The 26,977-nt window shown below is 42.8% G+C and overlaps 1 protein-coding gene across 1 annotated transcript in view; it reads right to left on the bottom strand.

Annotated features, from left to right (window-relative positions):
- Positions 1-26,977, bottom strand: part of LOC104028303 (phospholipid-transporting ATPase ID) — a 69,101-nt gene that overhangs the window by 24,723 nt on the left and 17,401 nt on the right. The window contains exons 3-12 of the mRNA XM_075726354.1: positions 20,583-20,696; positions 18,196-18,294; positions 17,172-17,233; positions 15,512-15,584; positions 15,274-15,344; positions 13,325-13,407; positions 9,356-9,514; positions 8,330-8,418; positions 2,855-3,051; positions 1,477-1,685 (exon numbers count right to left, since the gene is read on the bottom strand). Of these exons, the coding sequence (XP_075582469.1) occupies positions 1,477-1,685; positions 2,855-3,051; positions 8,330-8,418; positions 9,356-9,514; positions 13,325-13,407; positions 15,274-15,344; positions 15,512-15,584; positions 17,172-17,233; positions 18,196-18,294; positions 20,583-20,696 (1,156 nt within the window). The remainder of the gene's footprint in view (positions 1-1,476; positions 1,686-2,854; positions 3,052-8,329; positions 8,419-9,355; positions 9,515-13,324; positions 13,408-15,273; positions 15,345-15,511; positions 15,585-17,171; positions 17,234-18,195; positions 18,295-20,582; positions 20,697-26,977) is intronic.

Genomic DNA, 26,977 nt, shown 5'->3' with positions numbered 1-26,977 from the left:
TGACTAAAGCCAATTATAGGTACTGGTACTCCCTCACAAAAGCCCTGAGGGTGTAGAAGAAACTCAGAAGTCATCTCTCCTGAGAAGTGCACATCAGTTGATCCCCTGGGGAATGGAACTGAGAGGCTTTTGGACACCTTCTTCCAATGGGAAGCTTAAGCCTCTGGAGTACCTTCCCTAGCAACAGAACTAATTCATCCTTTCTGGCGTGGCTTTCCCAAATGCCCCTGAGCAGCAAATCCAAAAAAGCACATTCCTAGGAAGAAGATAAGCATTTAGAAAACTATAGGCAATAGGCTGTCTGCTTGCTTTCTGCATATTTCCCATTCATTTCTTGAACCCACATGCTATATCTATGTTAGTAGTGACATCCACTTTGGAAAAGTCAACTAAGGATACATGAATGAACAGACTGAGTATTTTTCAAACTGTTTAGCAGCACTAACATTGGCTAGCATAGTAGCACTGTTTGAGATATGGTGGTCTCCAAATATATACAAAACAAGATTTACAAGAAGAAGTAACTTCTTTTATTAGGCCAGCTGATAGCACTGAGAAAAAAAGACAAGCTTTCTGGCACACTAGTCCATCAGCAGGTCTGACACAGGCAAAACAAGCATCAATCTATGAATAAGCGGTGACACAATTTCTCTGGGGGAATCTAATGATGCTAATCAATTAGTCAGTTTGTGAATTGTTAGCACCTCTTGAGCAGTATGAAGAAAACTGCCAGGGGCCATACAATGAACAAGACTTTTAAGTCAATGACTGTTAGGATCTGACAGAATTAACAACTTTTGTTTCCCATTTTTTCCAATTCCCTATAAACTCTTTTCCCTTCTGGTAGGTGAAGTATGTCAGGGTTGAAGACAAATGACCAAGCCATTGACTAGGTGCCAACCGAAGGCTCAGCTACCTGAACAGGATGTGGAAAATGGTTACTCATGACATGAGAAATTGCTGAATGTGAGAGATAACAGTGTGAGAAGTTGACGAAATTTGCAGATAACCCCATGAGGGATGGATGATTTCACAAGTAGTTAAGAGAGAGTTAGTTATGTGAATTATGTGTTATGTTTTGCAGGGTTAGCAATACCTGGGTAACCATGTCAATAATACCATAAAAAGCTGAGATCACCTAGGTAGTGATATCAGAAAATTTGAGTACAGATGTAGTAAAACTGTGACCCATGAGGAAAAAGTAATAAGGTGCAGGTTCTTTAGTTGGGATGATACTGGGGCAGAAAAACAGAGGTAAAAGGGTGGCAAAAAGGGGAAACAAGGGACAGGAAAATGATATTAAGATATGCAAATGTTATAATCAGGGCTGTCCAGGCATCCCTGATGAACAGCCCTGCACTTGATCACTGCAGCTTCTTACAAGGTACTCTTTTCTGATAATCATGTTTAATCTCTGTGGACCAAGAGGCATACAATGGAATAAAACTCAGAGAATAAGACAGATAGATAACATACCGTAGGATTTGCCATTGATGGAACATTTGTTGAAACACATGATGTTCTGAGTGAGAGTTCCTGTTTTGTCTGAGAAGATATACTTGATCTGCCCCAGCTCTTCATTGAGTGTAGTAGTACGGGCCTGAGCCGGTGTGTCATTCAGCGGATAATACATTTTACGGTCCCAGTCAATGTAGAAACTGTTACCCAAGCGTATAATCTCCACACTGGTGAAACAGAAAGAAAAGGTGATGGAATATTCATTAGTTTAAGGGACAAGATCTTTATCTTGAGCACCACCATTAGCAATTGCAATTAGACGACAACGTTGAAGGTAATGACAGAGTATACTCATCAGGTTGTCCTTAAATGGTCTGTATTAAGTAATACTGAAGCAAGTCCTGCTGAAATGATGTGTTAGGTTTATAGCAAATTCCTTTTCTTTATTTATAAAACAACATCTTATAAATGTATTTGAAAAGTTTCAGAAGTTTTGAGACTGAAAAGCAACTGGGTTTCAGTTGGTGCAGTTTTGGGAGTGGTGCTCAGATGGGGATGGTTTAGAGCAGGGCTCTGGTCTGGGCTGAGCCCAGTGCAGGGGGATGAACACAGCCACGGCTCATACAACCCAGAGCTCCACAACAGGCGAGTCATTGTGTAACTCAGTACAACCAAGGAGCCGTATCAGCTCACAAATGACATGAATTTCCATTTTGTTGCTGGTGTGACATACTGGACAGGAACAGGATTAATTCTTTATATTTACCAACACAAAAGAGAGTCTCAGTAGCAAAACTGTCTGAAGAGTTAGGTGCAATGATAAACTATACAGACTTGCTCAGTCTGCACTCCAACTGCAGGGTTTTGAGAGCGCCAGGGACACATTGCCTACTCTTTAGCCCTGCTTGTCTATCTGCAGTAAATAACATAGCACTACATTCTCTGGGAACTGGCGACATTCACTCTGCTGATATATCACCAAGTACTATGGATCCTCAACTTGATTACACCTACTTACCTGGCAATCTACTCCTCACATGATTCCTACAGCCACCTCAAAGAACATGCCATTCACTTTGTTTGATGGGCAGTGCAAGTGGGAGCAAGCAAGATGCTAACCGTAGCAGGCTTCCAGCCTTACTCCAATAGCATCCTACACTTACACCTCCCCTTTGACTGCAAAATCATCCTCTCCTCTTCCGGGGCTCAGTGCTGGCCCCACTCCAAGCCTGACAAAGACCTCTGAAGGCAGCAGAAATAAGAAAAGCATTGCTGTGGTTGTGTGTGATCGTCCACAAAGGGGTTGCATTTATATCTAAGGAAAATGCTGCCCCTGTCTAAGGCAAAAGTTAAACCTCTCCTAAGATGAAACATGAAAAGAGGTTCTGGCACGTACCTGACGTAGAGTGAAATTGGCACCACTGTGTTTAGAATGATCACGTATGACCAGAACATGAGGAAGCCGGAGTAGGAGGCAGAGTTGACGCCTTCTGCCCAGGGCAGATAGACCTGGAAGTAGTAGCCCTTATCATACTCCCAGATGCCATTGCCAATGGCTAGGATAAGACACATCAGTGCTAAAAATGCAAAGATCTGCAAAAAAACCCCAAAATATTGCATTTTAGAAACAAGGAATTTATTATGTGCAGGTTAATCAGAAGACCCTAATGAGATTGGGTTGGACAGCCTGAACCACAGGAAAATGTTCCTAGGGGTGAAGGAGGAAAACCAGCAAGGTTATGACACTTCTACTTCAAGGACAAAATTACAGAGCGCAGAGTCTGGCAATTTGGAATCGTAAGACCTCAAACAGCTGGGGATTTAAATCCCAAGCAGACACCTAAACCAGGGTGCTCATGGGCAGCTGGCTGCATCAAATCTTGTTAGAGGTGAGTTGAGCTGCGAGTCCTCAAACATCTGGCTGCATACATGGGAATAGAAACTGCCTGGAGGACTTTACATGGCCGTTTGCTGGATGTATCATAGTTTTCCTTACCATTTCTCAAAAACTACTAAAGCTAATTTGTAACACAGAAAATCCAGCACTGTGCAGGTTGGAATTCAGCACTGGATATCATTCTGATGGTTAAAGGAGAGTTAATCACTGACTCAGAACTAATGGTTGCCTTGGTACCTGCTACCACAATCTGACTACATTTCCTTTGAGCAAACAAAAAGCAACACTAACCAGTGATGTGTATCCTTGGACTTCAGAGAAGCCTATTTCCTGAATGCTAAAGCAACCAGGGGAAGAGTAACTGGGAAGAGAATTTCAAAGTGGGACACCTTAGTGAAAACTGGGACTTGCTCTGGAGCACCATTTAATAGACTCAAAAACATTACATAGGTCATAAACCATTTTTGATTAAAAGAAGAAAAGAACATAGCAATACAATTATTTGGAAAAGAATACAAAAAGAAGGGGAAGAAGGGAAGTTAACAGAAATTAATATAAACTGCAAAGAACTGTAGAACTATGAATACCTAATAGTCATATAAAATATCAAGAAAAGAAAACAGTAAACTCATGAACAGGCGTGGAAAAAGCAGACATGTTCAACAGACAGTCCTCCAAGAATGAAGGAGTAAGGAAGGAGAAGGAAGTATCTATCCCATATGATGTGGCAGATGGAAAAGACAGATTACCTTCTGTGACAAGGAACAACACTATGTGGTTCTATCTGCTAATAATAAACATTTTCAATCCAGTGTGTCCAGGTAATTTAAAGATGAAAGCTTAGAGGAACTAGCTGAGAAATTCTCTTAGCCAGTAAGGTTAATTTTTAACAATGCTTTGAAAACTGGGAAGCTCCACCATACTGAAAATCTGCTAATACAATTCCAATATTTGAAAGGTAGAAATGGTGATCAAGGGAAAGATAAACTGAAGTTAGCTTGACATCATTCTTGGACAAATGGTAATAAAACCAGTTGTGTTGATATGGACTTCTCCAAATATTTGACTTAAAACAACCAACACTCTCATAAAAATGCGAAGATACGGAATCATCAGGCTGCACAATGGAGCAATTAAAAATAATCTCTTGCAAGTATGGTCATTAAGGAGGAAATATCAGTAAGCTGGGCCATTATGCATAAAGCCACCCAGTAACAATCACATTGTAACAGTAATCAACCTTTTTAAAAAACAATAATTGAGGTACAAACATAGAAACATGGCTGGTAAAGCTGATAGTTGTATTCCTGAGGTAATCTATAAGAGGAGGAAGGATACTTTTGTGGAGTGATTTGAATCACTTAATGAAAAGTTCACATACGTCCAACTTTAATTTTAGTACCAAGAAGCTGCTAAAAGGGGACCGCAGTAAGTAAAGGTGTTGGGCTGAGTTTCAGGGCACACATTTATTTCCCACATCAGTAGTAGCTTTTCTATTTAATTGTGGGAGGCCCAATAAATTAGTCCACTTGTGAAATGGAGACAATAGTGCTTGCTTGTAGGGAATGTGGTGCAGTGTTTTTAAACGTCTCTGACCAGCAGTAAAAAAAGACTTCAATTGGTGCTAATGTAATCATCAGGACTTAAGGATATATGAGAGGCACAACCCAGGGACAGGTAATGTCCTTTACTAAACCAACAGACATAGATGGAAAAAATAGACAAGCCTGTCTATTTTTATAGATATTTCTGTTGGTCAAGTAAAGATATTACTTCTCTCTGCAGACCTTGCCTGTTGTAAAATAAATCAATTCAAAGAGCCAGCTGGCTCTTCTATCTTGCTGCTGTACCCTGAATGATTCCTCGCTGCCCCACAGGTTAAAAATTGTCAGTTTGTAGAATATCACAATCCATGTAGGAAATCCAATGTATGATTCAGCAACAGAAACACACACAGGGCAAGACAGAAGCTGAACTTTCCCATATCACAGCAGCTCTTGTCTATGACTACACTTGCTTTATGTACATTTTGCTTTATGTGCATTTTGCATATCAATGGTCTTGTCCCTAACAGCTCAACTTGTGTGCAATACTTATGCTTACACAAAGCTCACTAACATGCTGTTTGCTATGAGACAAATGCAAAAGGCCAAGCCATTAACAGCGGCCCCAGAGATTAATTTCTGTGCAGAGAAACAACTGTGTGCAGGGTCTTATAATTGTAACCACAGCGCTGCAAGAGAAGGATGTGAAAAAACCCTGATAGTAGGCTTGTGCATGATCACGATGCTTCCCAGCATGAATATCCTCCCTCTCTGGGTCCTGCCCATGCACTGCCTGCGAGAGATCTTCTGCAGGACTGAGTAGGACTTTTGTAAAGAGGAAGTGACTTTTGACAAACATTTCCTGTTGGACTGTGAATTCAAACTGTCTTGGCTTCTTTATTGGCAGTTTGAGTTCTGCTCCAGGATTTGAAGCAATAAGTTGTTTAAGAGATGAAGGTGACAGCCTTATTTCTCTGAAAACATGCTTACCCCAAACTGCTAAAAAGCAAGTTTTGGAGGAAGAAGCATTCCTGGAGCTGGTGGGTGCATCCCCAGCACAGGAACATTCACTTCTCTCTCAGATCCCTGAGAAATACTCCCAAATGTGAAAAAACAGCGATGGTTGCCATCTGGAAAGGTTCACTCCTGATTAACCCGTGTTGGGACAGACCAGTGCAACATATAACCAGGACTCCAATGGCAAGCCCTGCTTAAACACTGCTTTGTGCCTGGCAGTTTTATGGACAATTAAACATGAAATAGCTTTGCCAGTGTTAACATGGAACAAGTTTCATTACACTTAAAATGAACTATTTATAGCAAGTTGTGGCTGCTTTGTATTTCCAAACCCAAGAGAGCAATATACTGCCTCTTTTTACGACCACGCTTTGTAACCTTCGACCACCCGGTGAGCTGGAAGGACCTGATGCCACATTCCCTTGGGTATGCAAAGAGCCTGGTGCTTAGGGTAGGACAGAGCTTTACTTAGACACCAAAATGTTAGGTGCCTTAAAAATGTGTGGAGGAGAAAAACACTCCCTTGGCTCCATCAGTGCCCAAGAACTGAGGCAGAGGCTGATGCAATCAACTGCAACTTGCTCAGCTTTTTAAAACGGAGCCAGGAGGTAAATTCATCTTGTTTGCGTTCATGAAGAGAGGCCAAACAGACTGAAATCTCTGGGTGGGACCCTTGACTTGTGAAAGGAGATTTGGCAAATCTTAATTGAACGCTAAATTCTTGAGTTCCGTATTCAGGTTTTTTCTGCTCCATCTCTGTGCCCTGTGGATCCCTCACAGCCTCTCATCCTTTCCAGCTATAGCATAGCAGATCACCTAAGAAAATGGGAAGTTTTTCAAATGCTTGCAAAATTTTGAATGTAAGAGGCCCAAACCTTGCTTGAATTTGCTGTCCCCTTAAGTGTGAGGGAAGAAAACACTGAGGAAACCAAGCTGCTGATAGTAATCAAGATTTTTACTTGGCAGAGATTGGTGTAAGGTTACTAAAGTCAAGAGCATGTCCTTACTGTACATGAAGCAAGGACTCAAGAGGGCTTGAAGATAACCCTGGGAGTGGCTCTCTGTGCTGTGGCACTGCCTTACAGCAAATACACACATACAGATGTTCAGAACACTGCTTCACAGCTCTGGGAGTCAGCCTAGCTGCTGCTGCTTTGGTACTATTTCAGTCTTACAGAAGCACAACATGCTCTTTAACATCTCCCATCCCTGGGATGAACTAAAGAGCTTTTGGGATCCTGAGTTAAAAAAAGCAGGAGGACAGGGGCTGGGATGAAGTGGCAAGGTTGGAGAGTGGGGCAGTCTTGGAGATGTTTGTGCTGTAAGCCCCAGTGCCGAGGAGGCATGAAGTCATGCAGGGCAGCGAGAGCTCAGGGCAGCCTTGCTGTGATGGGCAGGTTGCTGTTGGACGCCTTCTCCAGGGCTGGCTCCAGTGCCTGGGGATGGATCCTGACCCCATCCTGGCTTGCAGGTTGTGCTGGAGAGCAAGGGCAGGGGGGAAGAAGAGGGAACAGTGGGCACTGCTGGGAATTGGTGACCACAAGAGGGGCCAGCCCTTCCCAGTGTCATAAACTGAAGGTGGTGCAGCATGCATGAAAAAGCATGGAACACTTGGCATCCAAAGGAAAATAAAAGCCTGAAACTAAAGAGCCTTTCTTCAAGCAACATTGAGTAAAACAGTGTTAGAGTGTATGTCTCTGCAGACTGGCAGTAGCAACCAAAATAGTCCCTTCTGAGTGGCTTTGAACTCAAGCAGTAAAATCTTGGGAGAGTCTCTGTAATAGAATCACTACCTCTGCCTGGAAGTGTTTGCCTTTTGTTAAAACCACTGCCAAGCTTAAGCCTCAAATCATGTCTTCTAATTTGAGGAGAGTGTCTGCTCTGTAAGATTAGTGTTCTCAAATTTCCCAGCTGCTAAAACTACCAGTTTCCGAGTATTAATGAGACTATGTCCGACATTTTACCCTAATGTGTTAAGTCAGAAGCTGGCATCATGTAAGTTAACAAACTCAATTACCAAGTCCTATGCAGATATCACCAGAAATGCCAAGAAATCAAGAAGAAGAGGGACAACTGCTAACATTTATTTAAATAGAAAATGACAAAATTACTAGGGAAAAAAGGCATTTGCAGGCTTCAAAGTGATTCTCACAAAAAAATGCAGAGCAAGGGAGAGCAGAGCAAATGAAAAGCTCAGAAGAAAGGTCCTTAATGCTGTAAATGTAATGGCCTTGGTTTGCAAGATAGGCTGGCAGAGGTGCTGCAGAACTCAGGCTTCTAATAAATTATTACACAATTTTTCTTGTTATCATTAGTCACTTCTGATACCCCCTCATTTGTGTGGACAAAGAGGTGGAGCATCTGGAAATGATGAATACATCAGAAGAAAGGAAGACACATTAATCAGACTTACCACCAACACAAGGACATTCATGAGCCGATCAATGCTCGTCCGTTTAAAAGTTGTTTTTCCACTGTTCTGCATTAGTTTGGTGTCTGGCCCTGGAGATGAAACACACTCGTGAATTTTAGTAATAAACTTATCTGTTCTAAAGCTGATTCCCTCTGAGGCCCCACTGTGCTTTACAGCATAAATACCCATCACAGCTTTCTTGAAGGCAGGTATATACAGTTTACAGTGCTGGTGGGAAACCTAAGCAGAAAAAGGTTAAGTCACTTGCCTTAGATTATATGGAGAGAGTCATATAAAGCCATTATTTCTGGATTTTGATCCTGCTCTCTTCTTTCAACAGTCAATCCTCCCTTTCAGGTTTAATTACTTTTCACAGAATACCTGATACTGCTCTGTTATTAGTGACATGTTATACATCATCTCACATGTCTACAGCAGTGTGGAAACAATAGAAGGTCTATGCTCCTAAAAAGCGTAGGTCTAATGGTCTACATTAATATTATTGATGCCCCTGATATTCCAATTTGGATTAAAATCACATAGAAATTATGTAGAATTTTTAATCAAATACAATTAAGAGTGAAAAATGTTGAACAAGCCTGGTAAGAGAAAGACTATGATTGGCCCAGTGTGGGCCAGTAAAGGCAGGTTTAATTCAGCTTGAATTCTTAAAGAGATTTAATTCTTATATTCTTTCTTATTGATTGATCAAGACTTCTCTCGTGTACTTTGCTGCATGCATTTCTGAAATAAAAGACTACTTCTGCTTACTAAAGCACTTAATCAAGGTGGAATTGGATGTTGTAATGTAGCAGTTTCCTCTTATAAAAAATCTCAGTTTAAAATCCCCTGTGATATGCATCATTTCCAGCCTAGAGTTAAGCCAAGGGATCTCATGTATTGTTCTGCTTTTGTTCTTGTATGTGGTAGAAATGTGTTTTCCAAAGAGGAAAATTCTCGGTTCCTTTGTGCTTCCATGCTGGTGCTGCTGTGCTCTGCAATTCACATGTCATTTTTTCTACCTACCGGCATAAATAACAAGACCAAAGCACCACTCTGTGTTCCTAATCGTACAGCCCCTCAGCAACATCTTCTCATTGTCCAGGGCATACTTCTCTCCTCGAAGAGTAAGAGTTCCTGTGAACTTATCCAGTTTGTTATTTGGTGCCTCACATTTGACTTCACCTATAAAAGGAAGGTGAAAACAAAAAGATGGTGGAAATCTTCTTGGCCCAGAAACATGTAAATCGATACTGCATTCTCAGCTGTTCCCTGGACAGGGAATATTTCACACTGTAGCTGCAGTCCACTCCTGATCCTATCATTCCCATCCTGCATCCTGTATTTACTGATGTTTTGGGATATTGGTCCTTCCCCATACTCATGTCATAATCCAATGGATCACAATGAATTTGGATTTATCCTGTTCTTTGAACATGGCAATTTTGTACTGGTAGAGTCCAAAACAAAGTTTTGATGCCTTTTATTCGGTTAAGAAGAAATGTTGAACCAGCAACATACTTTTAATCCTTCCACAGCAAGTTCATAGTGCTAGGATGTCACTGTATAACTTTAGATAAAAGTGCTGACCTTGTATAATTCCTATTCAGTTTTCTTTAAAACTGCAGGAGCCCAAGCGAGAAAATCATAGCCTGAAGTCTGCAAGAGAGTAATTAAGTGAGGTGTCTTTGTTCACTGTTTTTTAATTTCATCTGTTTTATACCTTAAGTCCCAGTGGCACATGAAAAAAAGATACTGCTACCTTTTGGCCATGCAGCTGACACTGTAAGTGATTGGAGAGCCCGTTTCTATTTCCACACTTTATATTTATTTCTTATAATAAAATGTGTTCACACAAAACTGTAAACACAGATACTTTGGTATAAAAATTATTTAAAACAAAATTTGCACACGGCATCTAAAGATTCAAAGCAGACCCCTGTGGATGTATTGGGAAGAACTGGAAAATACAAATACACCTTACTGAAAGGGAATCCAAGAGTTCAGTCTGTTCGGTTAATCAGCAGGAACATTAAAGTTATTTTGATTGCAGGCTGCAAATATCTACATAAGGATGAGCATTTGCAGAGAATACAGCTTTTCCAGATGTTCTCAGACAAAATACATCAAGCTCAACAGACTGGAAGCGAAATCCAGAGAAGTACAGAAAAAAAAGTACAACTTTAAGTATTATGGTAGTCTCCACCACTACAAATTCTAAAATCAAGAATGGATGTTCTTATAATAGAAAAGAAGCTCTACTCTAGGGCAGATAAGTCATCAGACTTGAAAGATGAAACAACTGTGAAATTCTGTGACACGTGTGACATCAGAGCTCATACTAACAACTATGCTGATCTTCTATTTTATCATCTAGTTAATCCAAGAACAATCAGACCCGTACTCCATCAGTTCTGAAAGTCTACAGTAACCACACCTGTCTCACTACAGGCCTTGCAACCCCTTGAAAAGCACAAAGAAAACAGAGGCTTTGCAGTGCAACCTGAAATACAGCACAGTGAGACTTTGGTGAACAACACCCAGGGCATGACCCCTCACCAGGAAGCCTGTGCCTCTCCTCATGCCAGCTGTGGGACAACACTCGTGTTAGCACCTTGCATGTCAACATCCACATCTGCTTTCCAGTAAGCAGATTGATCTGGCTTGCTGTTATGCTGATTTTGAGATCAGAAGAGATTCATCCAAATTGGACTGATCACTCTGCTCTAGAGATTCAGCCAATATACCTGCACTGATGCTGCAACTCTGCAGCTGAAGATACCTCAGCAAGGCACCGTGCCTCCTGTCTCTTCTTCCCATTAACAGCAAGATGATACCTGAATACATTTCACCTGAAAGAGTTAAATACTGCCAAGTCTACATATGGTAAGTAGTAGGTAACTCAAAGGTATTGTTTCCTTTCTCATCTACCATTTCCCCAAATCAAACAAAGTTCTGAGTTTTGCAAGCATCTTCCTTATCTGAACTATTGCGATGTCAACAAACATCATAACTCATGTTAAGCATTCCACTGAGTGCCTATATTAGCTGCCTAACCCTTTCCCCGCTTCCTGTCTTAAGAAGTAATTAGATAAAGAGTTACATAAATATTTAAATACTTCTACAGGGGTTTGCTGGGGAAATGCAAGGTTGGGTCTGATTCCAGGCACTCTTCCCAGTACTCTGCCAAATATAAATTATCCTGGGAAACATTTTATTCATTTTAAGTATTGCAAAGAGGCCACTTTTATTTACAGTATAATTAAAATAGAGATTTAAAGGACAAATAAATATTTGATTTTAAAAGTTTTAATTTTCCAAAATATTTTTAAACATTTTTTAAATTATGCAGTTTCAAGAATGCAGTATCCTTAGATAAGCATTACACAGGAAATGCTTGAAAAATTGTTTAAGATGAAGATTTTGCTTACAAATTGATACACACTGCAGCCTCTTCAGGAAAATAATTAAAGCATGCCACTGACTATTAACATAAAGCATCTAACTGCACCTGTAAAAACATGTTTCTCAAGACCTGAACTACTCAGAACCTCAGCCATCACTTCAGAGAAATCCTGATGTACTGAGCTGACACTCAGCTGAGACCACACACATTATTTCATAAAACCTCAATGTAGAAAGCAAAAGAAAAGGCCATGCCTTTGGATGACTTTACCAGAGACAGTCTGAGCTATGCTAACTCTCTGCCATGTCCCCACCATTTGTCCTGGAATCATCTAGTTATTTCAAAGAGAATTTTTTAAAAATTGTTTTTCCTCTTCATCTAAAAACGTTTTCTGAGAGCCTGCAGTCCTTGAGACTTTCCAAGGACAGCAGCACTCACTCCACCCCTTTCCACACAGACTCTTCTCGTAATCCTGCCCTCGTACCTAAGCTAGCAGAGCACTGCGGAGCGTGACTAACACCACTTGGTCTATTCACCCATCCTCTTTCTGCAGACAGATGACGTATGAGCATGGAGTATTCTGGTTTTGACCGGTCTGGCTCCTTTCTGTGTATGTGCTGCTATATATTCCCTGGTATCCAGTGATGGGATGTGTGGGAATGGTTCAAAGCTGCACCAGGGGAGGTTTAGACTGGACATTAGGAAGCATTTCTTTACCAAGAGGGTGGTCAAACACTGGAGTAGGCTTCCTAGAGAGGTCGTTGATGCCCCAAGCCTGTCAGTGTTTAAGAGGCATTTGTACAATGCCCTTAACAACATGCTTTAACTTTTGGTCAGCCCTGAATTGGTCAGGCAGTTGGATTAGATGATCATTGCAGGTCCCTTCCAGCTGAAATAGTGTATTCTGCTTCTATTCTATTCTATATTTTATATACAAAACAGTGCTAAGAAAGCACACAGTGTGCGTTAACCACATCTGCGCTGCTTGTCTTTAAATATCGTAAAATGCAGTCTTTATTGTGGCATCGAGAGAGGAGAGAAATGCTGGCAGGGCAAGACTTCAGGCTGGGAAGTAGCCACCTGTCCTGTGTGCACAGTTAGTCTGCACCATGTCTGGAAAGTGCCGCTGCTCAGAAGCTAAATGTAATCGATGTATCAACATTGCTGCATCAGTGTAGAAGTGCAGTGTGAAAATATTTTGAGATCAGAACTAACAATGCAGTTTTGGGAAAACAGTTTCCACTGTGCAATTACACAGATTCTTGTATTGAAGTTTGAGGTGGGTAGTCTCAATGTGTACAGACAGATGCTAAAGAAAAGTGTGCAGCCAGAAGGAGAATTCCCACCAATGCAGTTTTAGGTTATAGTCACGCATGGCACCAAGACCTGCAAGTGAAGAGGGATCTCTGTCTATGCTGTTTATATCTGTTGTACAGACTGCAACACGACCATTCTGTATTCCTGCTGCTGCATTCAGAAGAATCCTGGCAGGGAGCAAGGGACAGCCTGGAAGCAAGACTTCCAGGTACTCTCTAGACTCTGGTGTTTGCGCAAATCCTCTGGGAAGTGCATTTTCCATGTAGACTCACCATTGAACTCTGTCAGTTTCTGAAGATCTTCTCCAAGCTCTGCAGTGACTGTCAGTGCCTGCTTCACCTTCAGGTTTGTTTCACTATAACAAATAACATGAGACAAAAACATGAACTGAAAGTCCTATGTGAACTGAAAGCTCTCCCTGAAAGTCACTTCTGTTCTTGAGGACAGTCTTCTGCTTTAGACATCTGATGGACCATGCCATCATTGGCCTTTTTTACTTGGCCAAAGGGTGTAATTGTCTCTTTCAGTTGCAAAGACAGGCAAGCCAGAGGAATTCTGGACATGGTACCATGGTACCAAAGAGAGTGAGGTGGCTCTGTCTTCTCATTTTCACTACAAAGTGAAAGACCAGGCATCTCGGCTCCCTGAGCAGCTCACTCTCTGTCCTGCCTTTCTTACCACACCGAACCTATCTGAGCATATAGGAGAGCTCTGGATCTTCTCCCATGGTATTCTGGTCCTGAAGAGTACTCCAGCCCTGGGAATAGATAGCTGGGGAGTTCAAAAGGCAATGTCAAAGACACACTGCATTTGTTCAGGGCCTCCTGGCACTTGCATGTACAGGAACTACAAGCTCATTTTCGGCAGAAAACAGATGCGGAAAGTCCAGAGGGCTGTCTGTATGGTATTGGGAGACACATGATTTCTTGATATCTCTGGTTTTGCTTAGTCCTTCAAGCTGATGCTAGCTCCAGGCAATGCAAAAAAGGTAATGCAAATTGGGTCATAAAGATGAGGTCAGATCCAGTTTATTCCAATTAATACAAATTAGTTGCAACCCTATGAGTTCTGGTCAGTTGTGCCCTGGACTGAGCAGTGTTTGGAAGCCTTTGCAGTGTGCATGCATTAATATTATGGTATAGCAGTCCAAAGGAGATTACTGGAGTTATTAACTGTGATTATCTCACCCAGATAATATGGCTAAGAGAAAAGACTAAGGGACACATGAGAAACAGAAAGCTTCTGTCAGTGACCTGGAATATTGCAAGAACACATTTCAAACTAAATTGTGGTGTTAGAAGAACTGTCACTAAAAAAAAAAAAGGGAAAGTCCCCTCCCTCACGTGAGACGTGGGAGAAGGAAATATATGTATTTACTTTTAGCTTATTTCTAACCAGCAATTTCAGTGGGATGGAGAGGGGGCACTTGCTGGTTTTGTCTGGGATAAAGTTAATTTTCTTCATAGAAACTAGTATGGGGCTATGTTTTGGATTTGTGCTGGAAACAGTGTTGATAACACAGGGATGTTTTAGTTACTGCTGAGCAGTGCTCACATAGAGCCAAGGCCTTTTCTGCTCCTCACCCCACCCCACCAGCGAGCAGGCTGGGGGTGCACAAGAAGCTGGGAGGGGACACAGCTGGGACAGCTGACCCCAACTGACCAAAGGGATATTCCACACCATATGATGTCATGCTCAGTGTATAAAGCTGGGCGAAGAAGAAGAAAGGGGTGGGGGGGATGTTCAGAGTGATGGCATTTGTCTTCCCAAGTAACCGTTACGCATGATGGAGCCCTGCTTTCCTGGAGATGGCTGAACAGCTGCCTGCGGATGGGAAGGAGTGAATTAATTCCTTGTGTTGCTTTTCTTGTGCATGCAGCTTTTGCTTTACTGATTAAACTGTCTTTATCCCAACCCAGGAGGTTTTCTTTCAGTTTTACTCTTCCAATTCTCTCCCCCATCCCACCGGGGGAGCCCGGGGTGAGTGAGCAGCTTTGTGGTGCTTAGTTGCTGGCTGGGGTTGAACCACAGCACACTGAAAGAGGCAAAACTATCCACCAGAAGACGTTATTTTCAGGATACCTACCTAAAGTTTATTCTATGTATTAGGAAATTTGCTACAAAACCTAATGCAGGTAAAGTTGCAGCACCCAGGGTCACCAGAGAAGATTTGGCCTTGCACTGGCAGAAGTGATTGCACCCAAGGGCCAGGCTCACTTACCCATCCAGTTCAGCTGTCTCGATGTATGTCAGGCTGTGTGGCTCGCTGCTTGACAGTAACAGTAGATCGGCCTGAGCACAGACAGACAGACTTTGCATGAGTTCACACGGTCAGAGGGCATGGCACCACAATGCATGTCTCTGAGGCAGTTATCATCACTACTGCCTCATTTGCTTGTGAGTGGTAAGAGTAATTACAGACACTAACTGTGATCAGGGTGGAGAGAAACCGTACTCACCGTCACAAAGTTGTTGTTTTCTAGTTTTATTATATCCCCCACTTGGACATTCATCCATTTTTCATCCTTTAACCTGCAAGAAAACTCCTAGTAAGTAGGCACATAAAGCAAACACCACTTGGGAAAGTAGTATACTTAGCTCTGCTCCTGAAGTCAGACTGTAGGTGCCATCAGGACTTGGGCTGTTGATAAGATGGACCAGGGTCTGCCATGATGTGGTGTGATCCATACTAAGCTAAGGGACCACCACAATACAAAGAAGTGGTAACAGTGGTTGGGGTGACCTGTGCAGGGCTGAGATGAAGCCCCACAACAGCAGCACAGTCCACATCCACTGTCCTTCTGTCTGGACTGACTACTCCCTTCCTTCTCCCTAAAGGACCATACTGACTCAGGAAAAAACTCTACTTTGCATAAAATACTGCCCAAACACCTGGGAAAATTGCCAGTTGTGTTAGTTTTTCTAAGTGATGTTAAGGGCCAAAGCAACAGATCTGGTTCTGTGTGGGCCTGGCTGTCAGGAAGGTCAATGCAGGTGCTTTGGCTGTGCACGTGCCTAGCTAAGCTCATGTCTGCAGTGGCCTTCAAAGCACTAAGCAGGATATGCATGCAGACAGCCAGCTAAACTGCAAGCGCCAATGTAACCAAGTCATGATAGCTGTATAAGCAAATCTAGAGGTGAGAAATATCAAGAGCTACGTCAAAACAGGACTGGGTATTCAAGCTTGAGTTCAGCTCAGCCTTGCTTTTTCAGTGTTGGTCGGAGTTAGGCAGGACCTATGGTTTCCGGTTTTCTAACAAAGGCAAAATATTAGAAAATTCCTATTTCAATGTATGTTTCCTAGACACAGTAACTAATACACAGTAAACTAAGAAACTGGTTTACTTAGCAGAAAGCACAAAAAGTATGTTCTTATTCTTCAGTTTCCAGTTATAATTTTAACTGTTTGATCATCTGTTGGAGTTTACACAACATACTGCTATCTATAGTACAGAAAAAAAAGTCACCAGAGACTTCACAGCTGTCTACAGCTGTGTCCTACACACAGTTGGACTCCATGGAGCCGCAAGTAAACAGCACATCTGTCTGCCATAAAAGCCAAAGCCTCTGCTATTTTTTCTGCAGGAAAGAACAGTGCTAGCAGTACAATGTCCTAAGCAGACAGCTGAAATGTTTTGAGTACATCTAAGTCAGAAGTGCTACACACACTCAAAGTATTATGACATGTATGAGGAAGCTATTCCTGCTTCTTAATTTAAAATAACTTGTTGATAATGCCTAGTTTTGCTTAAGGCAGAAATAAATACTATGAACATAAACGGACATTGGAAGATAGCCTTGCTTGTCACTTCTAGGGTAAGGAGTAAAATAATACAGTACTCTCAAAGTATCACTTATTTAAACATATATATATCCAGGAACAGAAAGAGTTTACTTTTTGTCAGTGCAAGGTCACAGCCATAATGTCTGTACTGATTGAGGTACTGTGTCTTGGGTTCATTATCAGACACATAGTCCAGAACTGCATGGTGAACTAATGGTATGAAAGACAATTCAATTTTAAATTGTTTAGTGATCCTTGAGAAGCACACAGAAAAAAATTATTATTAATAAAATGCTCTTCCCAGTCAAAATTACAGCAAAAGAAAAAGGACTTACATGCCATTGATCAGGACCTGGACTGGGCGGTTGTTGACGTGTTTGTCACTTTTGTGTCGATTCTGAAAATTTGATCAGTACATTAAAAAGCGTTTCCAGGAAACAAAGCACACAAGAGCTGTAGGCAGTTCATTAACATTTTAGGTTTTCACTCAGCAGGCTGAATGGGTCAGGCAGATTAGAGTCACAACTGAATCGAAGTTGAGCCCACGTTTACACTAGTAACATAGGGCATAACTGGGCTGCAAAGAGCAACAGGCAACATGGGGCTTGCTCTTGGAGGGAAGAAGGAGGGTAAAGCCTTATATGTCACTTAGCACAGTCCTGGCTCAACTGGTGTTGGTCCTGCCCGTCACAGTTTTGTAAGCTAAGCACCCAGAGAAATCCATTCCTCTGCTCTGATACGGAAAGTGGCCACAGATGTTTTGGCATTGCTTTCTGGGAGAGCACCTTGCCACCTCTCACTGCCTACTTGGAAAGTTGAACTGAGTCTCCGCAGAGCATCAAAATTGTTTAATAACAAGAGAAAATCAGATGCTAAACTCAGCTCTAACATCACCCCATGAAGTCAATGGGAGTTTGAACATTAGCTCTGATGGGAGCTGTCTCTGGCCAAAGCTGTGCAAGTTTTAAAAATCACACACAGGTTGTATGCTTACTTCCTACCAAATGTTTTTTTCTGCCTACATTGCAGCTAGATGGCAGAGGATGAGTTCTTCAAAGTGGAAGCCTAAGAATAGACTTCTGTGCATGCGTCCAGACATATCTATCAGTGACCACATTTTCAGACATGCTAGGCAGTTTCAGAGAAAGTCAACGGAGCTGCTGGGCAGCTCAGCAATTTGGAAATTCTAGCTCCTTTTTAGGTAACAAACCATAGATTTGCAGATCTAATCTCAGACCCCATCTTGGCCACAGACCAGTTCTCCAACTGCCTGCCACTGGCTGTGTTTATTTTAAGTGGTTTGCTTTAGTCATTGTGTTGAAGAATCACAGGCAAACTCCAAAGCAATACAGATCTTACAAAATCATCGATGGCATCCTTGACTCCTGATACAGCCAGCACCAGCACTAGGGGCACCACTGTCGTAAACCAGGCCAGCGAGGAAATCTGAGGAATCAACTGTAGGAAGAAAAGATCTGAGTTGAGAAATTCCTGGCCAGTTCAGCAAACAGATGGATACAAAACACTGTTTTCTGTGGAAGCTGCAGATAACATTTTTCTATGCTACCTGAGTACAAAATAAAGACAGAAATGCAGCTCTGTCACTTATATGTGACACACAAAGGTGGGACAGCCAGGGAACCCACACTTTGCTTACAAAACAAACTGTAATTTAGGATATAAACATGGAACTGTCAGGAAGTGCAGCGGGTTGCTCTTTCTTATTGTATGTAACATCAGGATTGCAAAGTCCCCAGTGGATCCTCGGGAGGCACTGACATGGGCAAGCCTGCTGCGAGGGACCCAGAGCTATCTGAGCAAGGCCTGCTGTGCAGAGCCTCCAAATGCTTCTATTTTTAGTTTCAGTAACTCTTCACATTTTGCTGAAGTAAACTTCGTATCAATAAACAGCACACAGCTGTTGCCAGGGGTGACCTTGCTCTTCCAAGATCAACAGAGCCATTTTTGTTTCCCACATCTTTAATAATGAGAGGACCCAAGAGTTGAAGGTGACTCTGTCATGCCTTCAGTGATGCAGAGGTAGACGTCTTACCCAGCATAGTTTTCCCCTTCCTCTAGAAGAACAGCAATAATGATGGAAGCAATGTAATACCTGCCTCACTGTGTCTATCAGATTGGATTTGGGCAGTGTCAACTCCATGTGCATTGTGAAGTTGACATTTATGCCACTAAAGCAGCTGCTTAAGGATGGAGAGCTGCTCTTTGAGATCGCTCCTTCTGCTGCACTGTCACAACCCAGACCCTACAGGCACCACCAAATCCAGCCAGGAGGAATGATGTTTAGAGGCAAGCTCCACAGCCCTGCTCAGCTGTGGAGGCTGCAGAGACACGTAACTGCTACGTTCTCACCTAACCGGGAATAGGCATGTCCTGCTGGGTTGTGCCAAAGGCGTGGGGAGGCAGAGTCCCCACAGCCACATCCACTCCTAATGCAGGAAGAGATACTCCCAGTGCTACAGGGATGGAGTGAGTGGGCACAAGAGGGCAAAAACTAAATGAAGGGATCTGTAAATGTAAAAGGCTAATAGCTGCCCTCTTTAGCCTACCTTTGACGCAGGTAGCAGAAAAAGCTGTATGCTTTTATATACAGTCGCTCCCAGATGGTTGAAAAGAAGACACAGTGGAATAATTTAAGACAAATAGTTTGAAATACTATGAATTTGGTAGACGAACAGCTAGAGTGCAGCACAACAACACAGGAACAGTGCTGTCAGCTTAGCTGAAAAGGCACTTTCACTAGTTTCTTGAAAAATATACGTGGGCTGAAATTTCCCAAATTCATTCCCTGTAAATAAGCAAAGAAGATTGTATGTAGTTTGCTACAGGCTTAACAAAATTTTGCCCACGCTTTTTTGAGCTGAAATTGAAAAACAGCATTTGAAAAGGTGATTTTGCAAACTTGTGTGCACTGAAACAGTAAAATTTAAAATATCATACTTGAAACATAATCAAAATTATACTTTTTTTTTTATAACATATATTCCAGTATGAGTCAGCAACAACAGACTACACTGCATTTATCTATATTTGAGCAAAGTGCAAAGGGGCAGCAATCCTGGTATCAATTTCTCCGGTGCGTTCGGCTTTCAGACAGAGTAGTATTACCAACAGCAATGGGCAAAGTGCAACTCAATGCCATTATGAGCCACAAGGTTCAGTAGTGTTGCCAGTGTCTGACACGCTCCTATTAGACACCTTCCTCACCCTGCTGTGCAAGGAGCAGCAATATTCAGCTCTATGCAAACTAGCTCAAACCCTGAGCCTTCCTGATGTTAACTCCTTCCTTCCCAGGGAAACAGTACAGGTTACAAATTTGTTCTTCTTGCTGCCTCCGTTGAGACTGACAATGGAATTTGCCTTTAAACCTATGGGTAAGACACAACCTCCTTTTGTACTACAGGAGGAATAAGTAATGCAAATCCGAGGACAGGCAGAAGCACTCGGATGTAGACACAAAGGGGTAGTAGGACAGGGCATGAAAAAGGTACACAATTTGTTGAAAACTTCAATTAAATTTTTTTCTTCATTTAGTTCAAACCCTCATATCTGAAGGTAAGAGATGGAATTGCTTTTTTTCTGCCCTACTTTCTGTCTACTTTAATGTTTTACTAAGACACCAATTCATAACAGGGATATAGCTTGCACTTTATTACAACTATCAACACATAGACAAGCTTTGATAACAGACAACGCAATCTGCTAGAAACAGCACAGTTAATTCATACCTGCAAAATCAGCAAGAAAAGAAAGTAAGCATTGGCTATTCGCTGAAACTGTTCAAACAGGTTGAGAGGCAGGAAAGTGAAGAAGTTGTATTTCGATGTTTTAATTGAATTGTTCTGTAGGAAAAAAAGAAAATAAATAGGATTGGTAAAACAGGAAACAAAATTACAGCACAACCCATTTCAACTGTGTTTTTACTTGCTTATATTTAGCAATAGCATTGTTTCCAAGAGCAGCTCAGAAACCATTTCCTTTTCCCCCACACAATCAAGCCAAGCCTGGATAAACAGACAGAATTCCTCTCAGAATTGGTGAAAACATGATGCTCAGTTTACGCCAGTGCAACTGCAGGTAGACACAGGTACATGTAGTCACTCACGAACAGAGACACATCTTCCCTTTATTAAGTCTTCCTACTTAAACAATGCACAAATAGAATTTAAAACTGCAAACAGAACACAACAGTTTTGCTGGTAGCATCTACAAAGCAGTGTTAGAAAACACACACTAGGTCAATTACCTATAACCTGTCAGAGACTTTGAAGCACCGCTCAGCTGGACAACACCACAGGAGCTATAGGTCCTCCCAGGAGCAGAACATGACATTATTATTTTCAGCTGATTCAGCAGCCTCTTGACTCAGCAGCTTGGAGAGGTGGCTTGTTTCTATTCCACAAAGATCACTTGAATGTAGTGCTGGGCAAATAGCCACTAATACAAGAACTCACCATTTCAGTAAGCTGCAGTTTTGTTCCCTATTTCCAGTTTCCTTTTCTAATTGCAGATGGCCCCTCCTGCCACAAGCAATAGCTGCTCCCCTATCTGTCTTCTTCAAACCAGAGAAAAACCCAAGCTTGAGATTACAGAACTTCTTCTTTCTTCCCTGAAGATCAGAGCACTCTGGTCCCATTCTTGCCACCTGATAGACAGGCTCAATCCATCATACTGAGCCCACCAGCTTGGGCTGTCCCTTCAGTTTTTAGGTGTGCTAGGCTTTCTTTTCATATGAATTTTATCAAGCACTCATCCAGCTTTAGTCCTGGAAGCATGTATGCCATCTGCTGCCAGCACATCTAAAATTTCCCCCTATATAAGACATCTATTAACCCCCTCCCAGGGAACCTAAGGTGTGACAGCACAAGGAGGCAGACATTAGACAGTGCACCTTCATTCAATAATACATTTGCTGGTTCAACAGAAGAGAAAATGGTGATTGTAGTATTGTAATAGTCTTTAGATACTGTTAAGCTGGTGGGAGGACAGGAGCTGCTAAGTGTGGACAGCAACATTCCTCAGCATTAACTTCATGTTTTATCCCTTGTACAAGCCAATAAATAAGTCTATAAAAGTGCAGAGATGGAAACGCCCTTCATGGAAGAGCTAGCCAAATCCTCCCCTTGATTGCACTCCAGCAAGAAAAGATGTTTATCAGTGATCATCATATAAACAATATAGCCTGTCTCCTAGCATCATGTAGCCATCTCTGGGTGTGGTTAACTCTGTCTGTGATCTAAATGTCATGACACATAGTTAAATTTGGTTTATTTCAAAATTCTTCACCATGGGATATATGCTGCACACAGGCTGCACAGACACTGCTAAAACAGAAGCAATGGAATTGCAGCACCCTCTGCAAACCCAACATACAGAGAACTAAATTGCTTGACAAGCCTGTGTCCACCAGACTCAGAGTCTGGCAGATTTTTTTAATAAAAACTGGATCTAAAGATGCCCACTAATCTGAAGAAAAATATCATGGCCAATTATTTAAAAAAAGAGAAGACAATAGCTGCAGGAAAAAGTAAGTACAGGGGACCCGACCTTTGTGCGTCAACAGATTTTGGAGGGTCACATACAACATGGGAAAAACTACTCAGTAAACACGCACATAAAGTTTATAGATCTTTGCCTGCAAAAGTCTCAGAGGGGGATAAGAAAAGAATGGGAGTGGTTTATTTCAATTCCTGCCTTCTATTTCTGTCCATTAATTACATCAGGAAAACCACTGAATGAACCAAAGACATTCATTTTTTTTCCTATTGCCATTAGGCATGGTAAAAACCCCAGACATAACAGCTTCCAAATGCTTAACTGCAGGAATCTGGATAGCCAATGTTTTCTCCATAGTAGTTCAGGATTGTGATATTGTTTGACACACACTGTCTTTTCGGACACTACAGACCTCAGGGTGAGGACAGGGGAGTATTACAGTGGATCTTCTCATTATTCTAGCATCTATAATTAAAACTAAGCACCAGAACAAAAGAATTCCTCATAATCACTATGAAGATTTCTAATTTAACAAATAACTCGTTCATGGCCCTCAGACGCTAAAGGAATATCAATATTAAATGATAAAAACAAACTAGGGAAAACTTCAGCCTCTCCAATTCAAAGCTCTGCATTCCCACATCACAGATATAGTTGAAGCCCTGTATAAGATATAAATTACATTTTCATGCAATACACCAGGGCTGCGTGCTTTGACAGCTTGGGCTCTCGGTTGACTACAGGGAAATCTCAATTAGCCTCTGCTCTTGATCTTATCCTACTCTGTGATGCTTAACAGCATCACACCCTGTCAGTCCTTTAGAGCTATACCAGAACCTGACTCGGGCATGGGAGGGGTACTTCAGGAACCTGCAGCACCGCAGTCTATTAAACAGCCAATATTTATAAGCAATGCCTCTAATGCATCATCTGCCTTACCCCCCGCCATGCTCTGCCTTCAGTGAGGGAGACTCCCATGTGAGAAAAGTGATGGAGAGGAAATATCTTTGAAGCAGCAATTAAGTATTAAGAGGCCTCACAGGAACTGCTGGTTCTCCTATAGATTTATAAAAATCGAACATCTAAGAAAAGCAGCCGTATGGGCCAAGCACAAAGATGGGAATCAGGAGCTTTACACTTACTCCCAGATCTGCCCTAGACTTCTGGTTGACTGTGGGCAGCCCCTGCATGCACCTGTGTCCTAAATGAATAGGCTTGAGCATGGTTACCCACCGTCATCCTCAAGCTCTCCAGATGCGAAGCTTGACACGAGAGCAACGTTGTCTGTGGGTGAGGGATTATTCTCATCTGCTCTTTTCAGGGGCTAGATTCACACCTCCTGGAGGTGTGACTCCACCGAAATGTTGTCCCTAAGAATAGTGCTCATCATGCCACAGTTACACAAGTCCAGATCTGGCGGATGAGCTGTTACTTTGGGGGTGTTTTCAGAAGCCCGCCTGTGACGTCCGACCGCGGGCAAACACTCAGCAGATGGCTCCTACCTTTGTTCACTGAGCAAACAAATCATCTCCTCACCATAAGAGTCACTGGAAGTAAGAGACACTGATGCTTTTATGGTTAGATTACAGGGGCTAAAGGGTGATACACATAAAAGGCAGGGTATGGCAGGGTATTGACCATCTGAATTTATACCCCTGGCTCAGTGACATATTAGTTTCTAGCACCTGCACAACCTGGACCAAAGCAAATTTTAGCAAAACCTTGGTGATCCCGCAGGGAGGTGTTGTGCCACAACTCCTGGCAATTTCATTAGTACCTGTGTAGCACAAAGTACAGACTGATGAAGCAACTGAGAAGCAGAAACAACTTTCTCAGGTGCTTTGATAAAGCCTTGCAAGGAGGCGGTGGGAGCGCAATTCAATGGCACTTTGTTGAACTGCAGCAGTGCAGTTTGAAAGCACGCAGATACTATATGCAGAAATGTGACCACAGGGCTGTGAATGTGCTCAAGTACATATTTAATAAACTCATGTAACAGGGCATGTGGTGCCACGGTGGCTTTGTTTTCATAGGGAGTACAGAATAGTCAGACCAGATCAGTTTTAAGCCTGCCAAGTTCACTGACCTATTCCTGACAGTGGGCAGCAGCCCCAACTCAACAGAAGACTGAGAAAGGCCAAGTGGATGCTGATGGTGTTCATCTGGTCCCTGTAAAGATCTCATCTTGACTCCCAGAAGTAAAAGACTGGCCAAACACCAGAAATAAAAAGATCTATATCCAACCCACAATCCTCTTTCTTTTATCTTCTTTTTTTCTTCTTTTTTTCTTCTTTTTTCTTCTTTTTTCTTCTTTTTTCTTCTTTTTTCTTCTTTTTTCTTCTTTTTTCTTCTTTTTAACAGCTTTGGGTATTTCTTACATTCATAACCCTTTGACCCCCTCTTGGCAGCAATAATGAAGTGAGTTCCAGGATCCCATTACACATTGGGTATTCCAGGAAAATCTCTAGGAAAATGTGCTCACTGGTTGCGTTTTCCTATGCTGTTCCTTCTGCCTGGTGTCATCCCATTACAGAGCAGTTAATCATCACTGCGGTGAGTGTCCTCATCATGGTGGTGCAGAGGAGGACATGGAGGCAGATGGAGGTGGCATGGCTTGACGACCTCATGCCATTGCTCACAGACAGGCCAAATACAGGATCTAAAGATCTTGTCTCTAAGTCATCTCCTTTGACTACACTGCCTTCTCCTCCTGCTCAGCTCAGTAACTGAAGCTGCTGTCAGCCAGGGAGAAGTGAAGGGGATGGCAGAGCACTGCCAAATGGTGCAGAGGAGGCAAACTCCAAACCACCATACCCTGTTCATTAAGGTTTCACACAACCACACTCCCAACCAGTATGGTAGGAGTTTTGTCTCCATGAGGTTTAAGCTAAGATGAAGAGTGGAGGACTTGGTCCAAAGGAGCCTATGGACTTCACTGCAGTTCATGTCTGGCACAGCTCAACCTTTCTGTGCTCATCAGGGCCCTAATACACCTTAAGGGCCTTCACCTTATGTGGCACCTCCATCCACAACCCCTGTCCCTGGAGCTCAGGAGCTCACTTAAGCCCAGCCATGGATCTTCAGTCCTTGCCTGAGCTATGTTGTAGGAGTACCAGTCTCCAACCTGATATGTCGTATTTTCCCAGATGGACCTATCCAGCCTTGCCTCCTGGACGGACCTTGGACCTATGGTGTAGTCTCATCTTCAGCCCTGTCTCTTGCTGCTCCTTGTTGGACTCCCTAGATAGATCCTGGACCTGGTTCATCACCTCACCTTGTCTGGGATGTTCAGGATGGGCCCCATTACTAGCATCTTGCCCTGTACCCCCCAACCAGATGCTGCAGGACTCCACCCTCATCAGTGAGGGCATCGCTTACACTGGGGTCGTCCTCAGTTCCCAGCTTGTCCCCTCTTGCAGGGCAGCCCTGCTCTGGCTGCTCCCTGACAGTGCCTCAGCTGGTCTTTGGATGAATTCAGCTAACACCTTCCTAAATGCAGAAGGAGCAGAGCAGGTTGCTGCTGTAGCTATTTCTTCAGGGGCTACTCAGACCACTTTTCACATGATCATAGAATCATAGAATCGTTTACGTTGGAAAAGATCTTTAAAATCATCCAGTCCAACCATTAACCTACCACTACCAAGTCCACCACTAAACCAATTAAGGGTAGAGTAGCAATTTCATGCTTCCTGGCTTGGTGGCTGGCGTATTTTTTAAAGAAATTAAAAACTAGGAATCATTAAGGTTGGAAAGGATCTCTAAGATCATCAGTCCAACCATCAACCGAACGCCACCATGCCCACTAAACCATGTCCCAAAGTGCCACGTCTACCCATTTTTTGAACACTTGCAGGGATGGTGACTCCACCACCTCTCTGGGCAGCCTGTTCCAATGCTTGACTACCCTTTCCATGAAGAAATTTTTCCTAATACGTAAGCTAAACCTCCCCTGGCACAGCTTAAGGCCATTTCCTGTCATCCTATCACTTGTTACTTGGGAGAAGAGCCCAGCACCCACCTCACTGCAACCTCCTTTCAGGCAGTTGTAGAGAGCGATAAGGTCTCCCTTCAGCCTCCTCTTCTCCAGACTCAACAACCCCAGTTCCCTCAGCCGCTCCTCATAAGACCTGTGCTCCAGACCCTTCACCAGCCTTGTTGCCCTTCTCTGAACACACTCCAGCACCTCAATGTCCTTCTTGTACTGAGGGGCCCAAAACTGGACACAGTATTCCAGGTGCAGCCTCACCAGTGCCGAGTACAGGGGGACAATCACCTCCCTGCTCCTGCTGGCCACAGCATTCCTGATACAAGCCAGGATGCTGTTGGCCTTCTTGGCCACCTGGGCACACTGCTGGCTCATGTTCAGCCGGCTGTCAACCAACACCCCCAGGTCCTTTTCCATCAGGCAGCTTTCCAGCCACTCTTCCCCAAGCCTGTAGCGTTGCATGGGGTTGTTCTGACCGAAGTGCAGGACCCGGCACTTGGCCTTGTTGAACCTCATACAGTTGGCCTTGGCCCATCGGTCCAGCCTGTCCAGATGCCTCTGCAGGGCCATCCTACCCTCGAGCAGATCAACACTCCCACCCAGTTTGGTGTCACCTGCAGACAAGATTCCTTTCAGCCTTGA

This window comes from Pelecanus crispus, chromosome Z (assembly GCF_030463565.1).
Source record: "Pelecanus crispus isolate bPelCri1 chromosome Z, bPelCri1.pri, whole genome shotgun sequence".
Lineage (NCBI taxonomy): Eukaryota > Metazoa > Chordata > Aves > Pelecaniformes > Pelecanidae > Pelecanus > Pelecanus crispus.
The sequence above is the reverse complement of the archived record's forward strand: the minus strand, read 5'-3'. Positions and strand labels throughout refer to the sequence as shown.